Source organism: Fringilla coelebs, assembly GCF_963513975.1.
Source record: "Fringilla coelebs genome assembly, chromosome: 21".
NCBI lineage: Eukaryota > Metazoa > Chordata > Aves > Passeriformes > Fringillidae > Fringilla > Fringilla coelebs.
Window position 1 is genome coordinate 9903698 of NC_140047.1, and position 13433 is coordinate 9917130.

General features: G+C 47.1%; 1 protein-coding gene across 2 annotated transcripts; it reads left to right on the top strand.

Annotated features, from left to right (window-relative positions):
• The first annotated feature begins 31 nt into the window (after positions 1-31).
• On the top strand, positions 32-13186 carry SNAPC4 (small nuclear RNA activating complex polypeptide 4). 2 transcript variants are annotated; one of them, XM_084219738.1, is made up of 23 exons: positions 32-211; positions 779-825; positions 1129-1293; positions 1667-1792; positions 2463-2541; positions 3057-3138; positions 3671-3775; positions 4243-4315; positions 4579-4743; positions 4955-5102; positions 5383-5489; positions 5756-5850; positions 5992-6086; positions 6362-6447; positions 6907-7263; positions 7619-7708; positions 7932-8166; positions 8256-8326; positions 8634-8723; positions 8961-8988; positions 9408-11500; positions 11940-12070; positions 12699-13186. In XM_084219738.1, the coding sequence occupies exons 1-22, from the start codon at positions 46-48 to the stop codon at positions 12057-12059; spliced, it is 4623 nt and encodes a 1540-aa protein (XP_084075864.1). In that variant the 5' UTR covers positions 32-45; the 3' UTR covers positions 12060-12070; positions 12699-13186. The 2 variants fall into 2 exon arrangements, with proteins under 2 accessions (XP_084075864.1, XP_084075865.1); XM_084219739.1 differs by lacking the exons at positions 32-211; positions 779-825; positions 1129-1293 and having other exon boundaries at positions 1674-1792; positions 2463-2545.
• The last annotated feature ends 247 nt before the right edge of the window (positions 13187-13433 follow it).

Sequence of the window (13433 nt, forward strand, 5' to 3'; positions counted from 1 at the left end):
GGCCGGGGGCGGGGCCCGCGCAGCCCCGGGAGCGGCGGTGCCGCCATGTCCCGCGGGCCGGGCCCGGCCGGGCCCCTGCGCTCCCCTCAGGGCCTGGACCTCGATGCGGAGCGGGAGAAGATCCGCCGCGAGATCGAGCAGCTGGAGCGCAGCCTGCAGCCCGGCGGGGCCGACATCCAGCTGGCCCTGTCCGACTCCAGCCTCAGCTCCGGTACGGCTCCGGGGGGCTCGGGGCGCTCCGCCGGTACCGGCGCTTTGCGCGTTCCCTCCGCACCCAGGCAGCGGCAGCAGTGAAAGGGCGGCGCCCGGGCGGGCTCAGCCGGCGCTGTGAGCCGCGGCGTGCCCGGCTCGGTGCCCGCGGGAGCGGCGCTGTCCGAGCGGCCGCAGCCCCGGTCCCTGGCCGCAGCCCGTGCCGCAGCCGCTCCTGCCGAGGCTGGGCTGCCTTTGCCTTGGGGCTGTCACTCGGCTGTCGCCCGGGAGCCTCTGGTGTGCGGCAGCACCGTTCAGCCTTGCTGTGCTTACCCAGCGCTGCTCGTTTTTACCTTCTGCAGAACAACAACAAACAAACAAACAAACAAACAAAAAATCATAAATGGACTGTAACAATACACTTTTTAATTGGCAACGTTTTCAGTATCCAAACCCACTGATGGTCATGTCTGACATCTCTCTGGTGCTGTATCCTCTGTGCTTTAATTATCTTTAATTTAAAGATCTGGGTCTAAAGCTTTTCTTTTATCCCACTGCAATCAGCATTTTTGTTTTGTTTGTCTAACAGATGGTGATGATGAAGATGATGATGATGAAGATTCTTATGCTGAAATGGTAACTGTTTTTTCTTTAAGTATATATTTCCAGTTTTGAAGAGAACAGGAGAAGAAGGGAAATCTCATCCTGCTCTGGGGAAATCCAGGCAATGCCTTGTGCTCAGTAAAACCTGGATTTGGGGTGCTCCTGCCCAGGACTTTGTTATCCTGGCTCAGAGGCCTCCCTGCAACCCCCACAGGCTGTGGGCACACAGCACCTGCAGCTGAGGAAGGGCTGAGTTACAGCACAGATTGTTACAGACCTGCTTTTCAAACAGCTGCTTTTGTCTCTTTTCTCCCTGAATGCCTTCTCTGCCTCCAGGAAGTGGAAGTGGAAGAAGACAGCAGTGATGATGATGATGATGGTATTGAGAGCCTGCCCCAGGATCCAGAAACCTGCCTGCAGATGAACCATGTGTACCAGGACGTTATCAAGGAAAAGATTGAGGAGGTGGAACTGCTCATTGCACAGAACAGAGCACAGCAGGTGAGCACAGCAGCAGTGAAATGCTCATTTCTGGGCTTTTCTGGGCTGCCGTTTCCCATCCTTCCTTCGCCTCTAGCCCAGGACTGAGGTGGGTTATTTAACTGATGATTCCATGCTTTCTTACAATAAAAAAAGGGCATTTTACGTCTTATATTTTAGCTTGTTGTGGCAAGTTAGTATTTTATTAAGCTTTTAAATCATCTGCACTGTGCAAACTCAGCAAGTTCCACGTCCTGCTTTTGACTCCTGCACTGATTTTGAATCTGGTGCTGCAGGCTTGAGCCCTGCCTGGGGTGTTTGTGAGGGCTCAGCTCTCTGAAATCAGCACTTTGGAGGAGACACTGATGCTGTTCAATTCATTCCTGTATTGCAGAAGGAAATCATGGGTGAGCTTGATGGTTCAAAAACAACCAAGGCAAAAGATGGCAGAAATCTACGAGCAAATGCATTTTTGGGTCATTTTATGAAGCCATACTTTAAGGATAAAATAACAGGAATTGTAAGTAAATAAAAGCAGCTTCCAGACTGATGTGTCTTCAGTGATGGTTGTGCACTGTAATGTGTTTGAACTGTTCTCATTTCAGGTGTGTAACTGATTGTCATTCCTCAGCCTGAAACCTTTTCTCTCTCACTTGTCACTCTCCCTCTTTTGGAAATGTTTGTTCAGCCCTGTGAGGTCTGAGGAGTGGAATTGCAGCCACCAGGGGCTTGAATGTTCTTGTGTTTAACTTAATTGTCTTCATTTCCATGATCCAATTCCATGCTGCTGTTTAAAGCCCTCACTGCAATCTGATTGTCTGTGAAACTGAGTTTTCTCAGTTTCTGATATTTTCTGTATTTTTGATATTTTCTGGAACAATCAGTAGTACTTTTTTTCATGTGTTTTTGAAATGCCATCAGCAAAAGCAGATCTCAGCTTTTTGTGGTAGCTAGGATGTCAACTATCATCATCCATATCTTAATATATTCAAGCAATTACTGGTAATATTTCTATTTTATTAAATGATGTCCCTGTGAGCTCTTGCTAACAAAGGTAGCTAAGCAGTGTGAGCGTGACAGTTTGCACAAGTTTGAGTTTCCAGTTATTGTTGTAGCAGTTCATGCTGGAGTTTTAAGAAGAAACAGTAACTTTGACTCTGAGTGTATCTAACCCTTCTAATCCTTATCAGGGCCCTCCTTCCAATGAAGAGGCCAAGGAAAAGGCAGCTCAGGGCATCAAATCCTTTGAACAGCTGCATTCAGCCAAGTGTAAGTAAGTCTGGGTGTTGTTCAGTGCTCTAGAACAGCTATAACATGTATATATTCATACAGCAGATGTATACATTCATATTGTTTGTGTGTGTGTGTTCCTGTTTGCAGTTAAACATCAACACCTCTGCCTGAGTCACAGAAAGTCGTTAGAAGGGGATGGGGTGCTCTGTAAATTATTTCAGTGAGTCATTGATGACTCCTTTTCCATTTGTTCTGCTGATCAGCTCCTGTGAGCACTCCTAGCCCAAGTAAGGTGGTGCAAGGTGCCCAGATGAGGGAAGCTGAAGGGACACCTGCAGCTCCAGATGCTCACAGGGTGATTCCTTTGTTGGGGTCCCTTTGGGGATCCCAGTAAAAGTGAGCAGAGGCTGTGCCTCGCCCAGGTCTGACACCACGTGGGTGATTTATGCAGGGAGCTCTCCCTGCAGAGCTGCAGGGCATTCCCTGGGAGCAGTGGGTGTCTCCTGGCAGTGGTTCTGCACTGATGTCTGGCTGCTCCCTGTCTGCTTTAGGGAAGGCTGCAGAGAAGACGCTGCTGCAGGAGTCCGTGGTGAGCGACCGCCTGCAGCGCCTGCTCCAGCCAAAGCTGCTCAAGTGAGTTCTGCCCCAAAATCCCCTCTTCTCCTGCTGAGAACATTGCATGGCAAAGGAGGAGAAGGGACATGTGCAGACTTCCCCTCCCTCCAGCAAGTTCCTGTGTTAATTGCTTGTGTTTGTGGGATTTTACCATCTATTCTTCCCATTGGCACTGTGGTGTAACTTAAATACTTTGCAGGACTTGGAGCTGAAATTGGGATGTGTGGGGAGGCTTAATGGTGTCCAGCAAGGGATTTCTGTGCTGGAGCTGGCACAATCTTTATGGCTGCTGCAGCAACCATTAGTTCTCTGTGTAAACACCAAAGTGGATTATCTGAAACCTGCTGTGGGTCAGGGTTTGCATTGAAGGGGCAAAAATATGGCAATGAGTGTGCCTTGTGGGAAAACCTGGGAGAACAGTTTTGTGTGGAAATAAACCTGAAAGGAGGAATGAAACTGAGGGGGAAAGTTCTCTGCTGTACATCTTCTGATGCCATTGACCTCATTCCCATCTATCCTCTTAAGTAGTGATAAAAATGTCTTTGAACAGGTTGAGTTATTGGAATCAGAAACTGGAGAAAATCAAGACTGAAACAGAAAAAGAGACCTTGGAAAAGCAAATCAAAGACTTGGAGCAAGAAATAGAGGCAATTAAGTAAGAAGTCTTTCTGTGTTCTTGGTGAAAAATGAAATGTCTTAGAATTTAGCTCTAAAAGTTCCCTCATTCTAATTCTAGATGGGATTTGGTGTTGGGTTGTAAAAAATCAGGTGCTGTTGTGGCTCTGCAGCTCTCCCATCTCCACAGTTCTTTACTAAGAAATGTGTTTGGATCTTGATACACAAAGTGCTTGCACCCAGTGTAGAGGTGCTGCTTTAAGTGGTTCTTTAGCAAGAAAGCAGAGCTCTGATTTTTTTCATATTTTTGAGCTTTTGCTCATGAACAAATGTAGAGCAACTTGTTTGGATATGGTATTAATTGTTTCCCCTGCTAATCCGAGTGTTCAGTTCTTGGGGAAGTCAGGAACAGATGGGAGGAACGAGAGGAGGCAGGATCAAGAAGACAAAGTGTTTCATTAACCATTTAATAAGATTCTTTCTTTCTTTTTGTACCTCCTGCTTTAGCCAACTCCCAGAAAGTGACTTAATAGGAGACAGATTCGATGAGCATGACTGGGACAAAATTTCAAACATCCATGTGAGTTGGGGATCAGGTGTTTTATTGCTTCTGATATCTGGGTCCTTCCTCTTGAGAATTCCTGATCTAGTTTGCATCCAGTGTTTCCATCTTGCATTTCTCCAAGCTGACTGTTAAGTGATCTCAGCTTGTTAAATTTGGTGATTTAATTCTGGAAAACTTGGCAGTAAGACATACTTGGAATGCAAAATACTGATTTTCCTGTTTGTCCAGGTGTCTTAATCCCAGCTATGAGACTAAACATATTTTTGTTGTTTTGTTAGTTTGATGGACAACGTAGCTCAGAAGAACTGAGGAGGTTTTGGCAAAACTGGGAGCATCCAAGCATCAACAAAGAGGAGTGGACTGAGGAGGAGCTGGAGAGGCTGAAGCAGATAGCTGCTGAACACAACTACCTGGACTGGCAGAGCATTGCCCAGGAGCTGGGGGTAAGTCTGAGCTGGCAAGTTGGTTCACTCTGGCTTTGCTTCGCCTCTTGTCAGGTTTAAAAAACAATGTTAGTGCTAATTCAGTGTTAATTAATGCTGAGGAGTGTCCAAGAACAGTACCAAAAAGGTTTGGTGCTTTAGGTTTTCCCTCTTGCTTTTTTGTCCTCATAAATAACTAATTACCTGCTTCTCTCTGTTTTCCTGTATTAAGACAAACAGGACACCTTTCCAGTGCTTGCAGAAATACCAACTCTGTAACAAAGATTTAAAAAGGAAAGAATGGACCAAGGATGAGGATCAGATGCTTTTAGAGCTTGTTCAAGCGATGAGAGTGGGAAGCCATATCCCATATAAGAAAAGTAAGTGGCCCACAAGTGACAAACCTTTCATTCACCTGGAATGCTTCACTGTCCCATTCTCCTTTCCTTGGTGATCTCTGCCTTTCCTGTTTCCTTATATCAGCAAGAACTTCATATCTCTTGGAACCTTTATCCATACTGGAAATTTGGCTGAAACTGGCAGAGCACCATTTTTAAAGGGATTAAAGTGCTGCTTATGGCAATCGCTGCTTGCAACTGTTGTACAGATAAAGGAAGAAGCATTAATTAAGCAGAGTTAAATAAACCTTTTCATTTCTAGTTGCTTATTACATGGAAGGAAGAGATTCTGCTCAGCTGATTTACCGCTGGACAAAGAGTGTGGACCCCAGCTTGAAGAAAGGACCCTGGACACCAGAGGAAGATGCTGTAAGCTCTGTTCTCTGGGCCTGGAATTGCAGGGTGGGAATGCTGAGCTGCTGAGGTGTGGCATGGCTGTAAATCTGAGCTTTAGCAGTGGCACAGAGGAGTGTGAAACAGACCAAGGTGGGCACTTTACAGCTGAAGAGGGCTTAGAAGCTCCTAAACAGTTTTGTCCAGAGATTTGCACAGGAAACAAACAGAGCTGCTGCTGTCTCAGGCCTGTTAGGGTTGATCCTGATGAGGATTTCAGCTCTTGCTCTGCCTGCACACAGATGCTGATGGCTGCAGTTAAGAAGTACAGGGGGAAGGACTGGTACAAAATCCGGAGGGAAGTGCCGGGCAGGAGCGACGCCCAGTGCCGGGAGCGGTGAGTTCAGGCCAGGGAGCAGCCCCTGAGCAAGGGAGAGCTCTGACTGGGAATGCTGGGTTTGTTCAGCCTTGAAGTGCAGGGATGGTCTGATTTTACAAGCAGGATTGAATGTTCCTGACTAATGTTTTCATTTGGAAGGTATTTAAAAGCATTGCACTGGGATGTAAAGAAAGGCAAGTGGAGCTTGGAGGAAGAGGAGCAGCTGATTGAACTGACTCAAAAGCATGGCCTGGGTAGGTGTTGCTGTGGCTTCATCTGTAGAAGTTTAGAGGTGTCATTGAGGTTTTCTCTTCTTTCATTGTAAGCCCTGCAGGCTCTGCTTTGTACTGATGATTGCAACTTCTCTGTATTGTGAGTTGTGGGTATTAAGGGTTTGAGATCCATTCATGCAGTAACTGTCTCTTATCCAGGGAGATGTATAACATGTGTGTAGTGGCTGCATTGAAAGGCCTGTTGCTCAGTTTGTGGCACAAATAAAAATCTTCTGCATCCTCTGCATTCTTTTCAGGTCACTGGAGTAAAATAGCTTCAGAGCTGCCACATCGGACTGGTGCCCAATGCCAGAGCAAGTGGGCACTCATGATTGGCTCTAAGGTATTGTGGGAATCCTGCTATGTCACAGCCCCATCTCTTCAGTTAAGTTTCTCTAAACTAAAAGTGGAATCCTGTGAAATCAATAAAAAAATTGACACTGATTTCACACAATCAAGGTTTTTGTTGTGGATTTCACAGTTTAATTTTTTGGTGGGTAAAGCAGCCTTTGTTCTGAAGGGCTGGAGTTAATTTGCTGTATGTTTGTATATTATCCAGAATCCTTTCCTGCCTTGAAATGCCTGTAAGAATGGGATATATGTAGGTTTTCATGTCTGTACCTCATGAGTTGCCAGTTTTGGTCCCAGGCACTCAAGAAATTCTGACTGCTTAAGACCATATTAAAGATGGCCTTGTTTCCAAAATCTTGTTTCTTTTGGAAAAGAAAACTTCCTGATTTGGGAGAGCTGCAAGCCAGGGGTGAACACTGACTAAAACTTGTATGTGTTTGTTTTGATCAAGAGGAAAAGATCTGGGGCAAGCAAACGGCGCCACGCTGAGGAGAGCTCCAGCTCCTCAGAGAGCAGCTGTGAGGAGGACTTGGAGCTGGCAGACAGCTCAGAGGAGGAGAAGGTGACCACAAGAAAGGAGGAGTTTGCAGTCCCCAGCATTGACCTGTGGATACCAACAGGGACAGACACACAGGAGGCAACCAGAGAGAGATACCAGACCCAATCCTTCCTCTCTGCTGCCAGGGCAGGGTGTGATGGAGACAGAGCTGCTGATAAATCATCTGAGCTGAGCACTGTGCTGAGGGGCATTTCACAGGCCTGTTCCACAGATGTGCTGGTGAAGGATCCAGCAGAAGTGATGGCCAAGGTAAGCTGGGCTGGGAGTTTGGATCAGGAGTTAGAAGTGAAGTGCAGCTGCTGCAGTAAGGGCAGGATGTGATGAGCAGATAACATCTTGCTGTTCATTCCCTTGTGGTGTTAAGTAAAAAAATGTGGAGATAATTACCCAGTAAATTCTGGTTTTGGGGTTTTTTGGTAGATTCCTCATTTCACAGAAATGATGTTGTGATGATGCACAAGGATTAAAAGGGAAGGTCTTCAGAGTTGATTTCACTTAGTAAGATACCCTCAGCAGCAGGAATGTTGAGAACTTGTACACATCCAGTGCAAATAATTTCCTTTGACTTTCCCTTCTGTATTTTCTTGTGTTCTTTTATCTTCAGGCTTCCCAGTGTGGGAAACACGTGCTGCGGGTTAGCCTGGAGGATGTGAGGACAATATTAAGAAAGAACACGAGCTACCACAGGAAACTGGTGAGTGCCTCTTGTGTCTTGTCTGCTCTTGTGACGTGAGCACTGCCAGGCTCTGCTTAGTAGGAATTTATTTTTATATCATCACGGATCTTGTGCTGTAATCCCAAGAGGAAAAGCTCACAGTGTTTTGTCCTGATTGCCCTGTGAATGGTTTGTCCTGGGACTAATGGCAGAACCTTCCTAATGGGAACTCTTTATTGTTTGTTTTTTCCTGCAATAAAAGATGCTAAGGCCTCCTGCCTGGCTTTTTGCCAGGCCCCCTGGAGCGGGTGCAGCTGTTGGCCAGGATGCCCAGGGGCTGCAGGAGCTGCCCAGGAGAGCTTGGCACTGGAACAGGGAGCACTGGAGGAGGCTGAGCCTGGACAGGAAGCTGCTGATGGCAGTGACCCCTTGGGTGGGCAATGTGCTGCTGCCCCGCACCCTGCGGGCTGGCAGGATGGCTTTCCACCAGACAAAAGGTACTGGGGACCCATCCTACCTTTGTCCCTACTTTCTGATGTCTTCTGAGTGATTTCCCAGCTGATTTTGATGTTGGATCTCTTCCCAGCTGCTGCTATTCATGAGAAGGTTAAGTCAGTCAGTCTCACCAGCACGCCCCTGTTTGTACTGCTCATTCAGGTAAGTTTGACTGTCTTAATAGTATTACCTGCTTTCAAACTTTCTTTTTCAGTATTTGAGGCTTAAATAAATGGTTTAACTTTGTTTCTTAAACAAATAATCTAATTATTGGACTAATTTTACCTCATGGTTTGCATATGAAGTTTCTTGAATAAGTCCTGCATCCAAAGTTTGATCCAGCCAGGGCTTTTTCTATAAGTGTAAAATATCCCCAGAATCTTGCATGTCCCATCTGTCTTGCTTTGTCACTGACCCACCAATACATTTTTGTTCTCATTTGAATGTTAATGAAGCTCTCACCTTGCAGCTCCTCCAGATTGATACCAAGGGCTGTATGAAGATTATTAAGGAGAGGAAGCTGGAGCTGCTTAAGGCAAATGCAAGGAGCCCTCAGCAGGTATTGTGGTTTTAAGCTTTTCCCACTGAAATCTTGACTAAAATAAGCACTTTAATTGTGTGGCCACACAGTTTGTATGTGTGTGAGCAGTTTGTTTTGGTTCAGAGGCAGAATAAAATGCTGGCTGTATGGCCATTTGTTCAAGACGTGGCAGATGTGGGTTTGATTCACATCTGTGCTGTTTTAATCATCCTTAAATCTATCAGAAGTATAATTTAATATACTTTATTTTAACAGGCTTCCCAAAATACAGAGACTTCTTCAGGTACCTACCAGAACATTTATTTTTGTGATGTGCAAGAACTTTCACATAATTCATCACTGTCACATTAATAACCAGTTTAACTGAAGGAGAACTTTGGGGGACAAACCTGTATTGCCATGCTCATTTTTGCTAGCTCTTGGATCTTTAAGCATGTTCCCCTTTGGTAAGGACTGGAAAAAACTCTGGAGGGCTGGGGGACCAGTGGCTCTGGATCAGTTCAGTGGGGTGTTAGGGTGCATTCCTGGCCCATGTCTGATTTCTGGGGGCAGTCATCCCTTGTTCAGTTGTTGGGACGTGGCTTGATTAAATCAGGACTGTAGTGTTGTAGGAATTCTCACAAACAGGAATTTTGTGAGAATGTTTAATGAGAAATGGCTTTTGGAAATATTGTTCATTCATTGTCATTTTATCCTCTGCAGGCAACTCATCCCAAGCTTGTTCTCAGAGGAATTCCCAACTGGGCATCCCAAAGAGTGCTGTCAGGAGATCTTCTGCCTTGAGAGCATGGGCCAGCCCCTCTGGTATCTTGGAGAGCTGTGCCCCAGCTGTGCTGAGAGCTCCCCCAGCCCAGAGCCAAAGGCAGAAGCCGAAAACTGTCTCAGAATTGCTGCAAGAGAAGCGTTGGAGGGAGTTCCTGGCCAAGGCAGCCATGCAGAGGACAGTGCTGGTTGCCCCACAGGTGCTGGTTTCAGGGCCTGTGATAATCCAGCAGCCAGCACAGCCAATCGTTCCCTCTGCACAAGCAGGGAGCACACCTGCAGCAGCTGCTGGGACAGATAGCCAGGTGCAGGGTTCACCAGTGCCCTCAAGGACTTCTGCTGCAGATTCTGCTTCTGCTCCTGTGCCTGAAAACCATTCCTCAGCAGTGCCAGAAACTGGGGAGAGCCCTGGCTGCTTACAAGGGACAGATCTACAGTCAAGTAAGGAACTAAAAAAGCAAGCTCTGGAAAGCAGTCCTGAAGGAAGGGTTTCTCCAGATGTGAGTCCAGCTGCAGCAGAGAAGGGCCCAGACCATGGAGGATGCAATGGTCAGGTCACAGCCAGTAGCTCAGCTACAGCAGTGTTGCAAAACCAGGCTTTTGTGCCTCAACAGATCACAGTGGTGGCTCTTGACCTGGAGTCTGGCACCAATAAATTGTCCCTTTCCACACCAGTCACCTGTCAGCTGAAGAGTAACGGGCCACAGCAGAGGCCAGTCAGCCTGCTGCCTGCTCTTGTCGCTCCACAAGCTGCTTCTCCTGTGATTCCCAGCAGCATCCTGCCCTTCAGGTGGATTGTAACCCCCCAGGGTCTGCTCCCTAGCACTGTGCAGACTGTGGTGGGTGTTCCCCAGGGAATGCCAGCTGCTGCTGGGGGAAGCCAGGGTCAGACAGCTGTGACTTCCAATGGCAGTGTGTCTGCTTTGGGAGGGACTCCTGTACCAGCTGAAGCAAATCCACCTCCTCACCTCAGGAGTGCAGAGACAAAAGGGCCAAGTTCCCAGCTGGCAGGAGTTCCTTTGGGAAGGGCAGCTGGCCAGTCCACAAGTGTCTTACCTGTGACCCCAGTGAGTGCTGGATGCACCACATCCAGCATTTCTGCTGTAACCCCTGCATGCTCAGATGGCTCCTCCACAGCTCCAGACTCCTCTGCAGCTCAAGCTGTCCCTCCAGCTGCCAGCCCAGCCCTGTGTGCCATGCTGCTGCCCCAAGCACAGCCCCCTGCCAGCACTCAGGGCTCTGACTCCCAGCCTGTGCCCAGTCTCACCAGCTTGGAAAGGAGCAGTGACTCCATCACAACAAATGGATTATCCTCCAACCCAGGCAGCATCAGGGGAGGGGTTATGCTCTGGCCAGGAGCTGCAGCTCCTCACAGCAGTGTCCCCAGGAGCTCTGCCTGCTCTGGTGCCCGGGCACGGAGGAACAGACCCATTGCCTCCAAACCACCGACTGCTGATGTCCCCCCGCAGCCAAACACCTCCCGTGCTGAGAAGAATCTCCTTGACTTCAGCCTGATCTCGCTGGAGGACCAGGGGCTGGTGAAGGAGTGGCTGAGTGGGAAGCAAGGGGTTCAGGTGCCACCACTGCAGACCGGGCTGCCTTATCTGCCACCTTTCCTCTGCAGCATAAAAACCCTCTCAAAGCTCCTTCTGCAGAAAACAGCTCTGGAGGAGCAAGCAGCCTCTCTCCTGCCCTCTGAGGCCAGCGGCGATGGGGGCACTGGGGATGTTTTCCATGCTATTGGAGAACTGGTGCAGCAGAAACTGGGTGATAACCCTGCTTACCTCCTGCTGAAAGCCAGATTCCTGGCAGCCTTCACACTCCCAGCTGTCCTGGCAACTCTGTCTCCTCCCAGAGTGACGACAACTGTGTCAGCCTTTGGGAAGGAACTTGAGGAGAGTGATGATGAGGAGTGGCAGAGTGTGAACGAACTGTTTGAGGAAGAGAGCTGTGGGAATGAATTAACACAAGTAAAGGAGGACTGGAGACTTGGGGATGAGCCTGGAGACAAAGATGCTGATTTACTAAATCAGGTAAAACAGATTCCAGGGGCTAAAAGCAGAAAATTACTGTGAGATAAATATTGCACTGGAATCCAAGGGGAAGCCCCCACTGTTCTTCAGTGTAGCAGAAATTTGGTCCTTTTGAATAAACACAGTTCTACAGCTGAAAAGCTCTGCAGCTCAGCTGGGAGGATGAAATAGCACCTTAAACTTGCCATGGCAGTTCACAGAATTGGGTATCAAAGCTCCCTTTCTGTTTATAATCTGCTCTTGCCTTTTTGAAGTCAGGCCTTTGTTTTCACTCTGTAAACTGATGTTTTGTGCCTTCTCTGACACTGGTAATGGAATGTTGTCCCATGCATCATGAAAGGTTGTTTTAGAAATCTTGCTGAGCTCCCTAAATCAGGAAGGTGGCTGAAGGGGTTGTTTGTAATTCTGTGGTGTTGATCATCTCCTGCTTCTGTTGCAGGGCATGGGGGCTGAGGAGAGCCCTGCTCAGTCTGCCTTGGGCTCCTGCACTGATGTGGCTGATGCCAGAGCTCCCCAAAGCAGGAGAAGTGCCCGCTTCAAGAAGAGGAGGAGGAGATGAAAAGGAGATGTGTTAGTAGCTCCTCAGTGGTTTGTACATCTTGCTGAGAAGCTGAACCACATTTGTCTGTGGTTCAGCTCAGACAATGACTCATGACCCCAGGAAAGGACTGAAATAATCTCTGCTCTTGTTCCCTGAGGACACAGAGTTTTGCAGTCACCATAAAGCACAGCCTAAGGCTGATAATATTTTGGGGAGAGGGAAAGTTGATGTCTCTACAATTAAATTTATATGTACACTCATGAAAGTGAAACATTTGGCAGCCTTTTAGTTCGTGCCCTGAACCCTACTTAGTATGCACCTAGTTGGTAGCACTCTGCAGGCTCGATAGTGGAGTTTTTCTTTAATATTTTATCTTTGAGCAACTTGGTGGGGTTTGGGGTATATTTCCCCTATTTGGCTTTGTTTCTGTGCAGTTATAACAGGTCACCTGCAGGGTACAAATGGGTAATGTCCTGATACCTGCTCGGGCTTTTGGTGCACTGGATGGAATGAACATCAGCAGTGTTTGATTCACATGGTGGTCAGATGAGACTGGTTGGAGATTTTTTTTCTTGAAAATTCATTTTAGGAACTCCAAAAGGGCAAGTTCCCTGTAAAAATGTGTGACTCATGGGAGCTGTTTGTGCTTTGTTACAGGGGTCACTGGAATGAGCTCTGCCTTCCTGCATGGCAGGAAGAGATAATCTTTGCACTGTTCACCTTTAGCACTTCCAATGCTGACTGGATGGACCTGGGGAAGAGGAAAATTCTGGATTGATTTTCCCATCCCTCGACAAAATCTGCATCTGTAGGCAAGGTTTAAAAATTAAGGAAACTGGCTGGAGGGAAATCTTTCAGGCACAGACTCCTGTTCTTTCAAACTCCCACCTGCCATAGATTCTGAGGGGGAATATTGCTGGAAATGTGGGGAAACAAGCCATGGTGGTTATTTATTTCCTTCTTGTGTTGTTTATGTGAATGCTTATCCATGTTCAGAATATGTTAATTGGGTGGTTTTTAGTGCTGTGACAGTGGCTTCGCTTGGTAACTGACTGAATACTGTGGAATAAGCAGCAGATTAATTTTGTATCAAAATGACTCTTAAGTATTTGTTGAAATACAGATGTTTTATTTTTCTCACTTAAAAATTACTGATGTGTTCTGTGTGGGTTTTTTTCCTGGTAAATAGTGCTTTTAATAATGTGTGTATGAGAGTGATTGCTAATGAGAAAAATGAAGTTTTCAGGCTGCATGAAAACCAGGGAAAATGGGGGGAATGAATATTCATGTGCCTAAAACTGCAGGATTGAATTAGGCTTCTTCCTTGATTCTTCCACAGCCTGCCCTGTACAGACATCACAAATCACTTCAAAAAAACTTGTTTCTTCATTT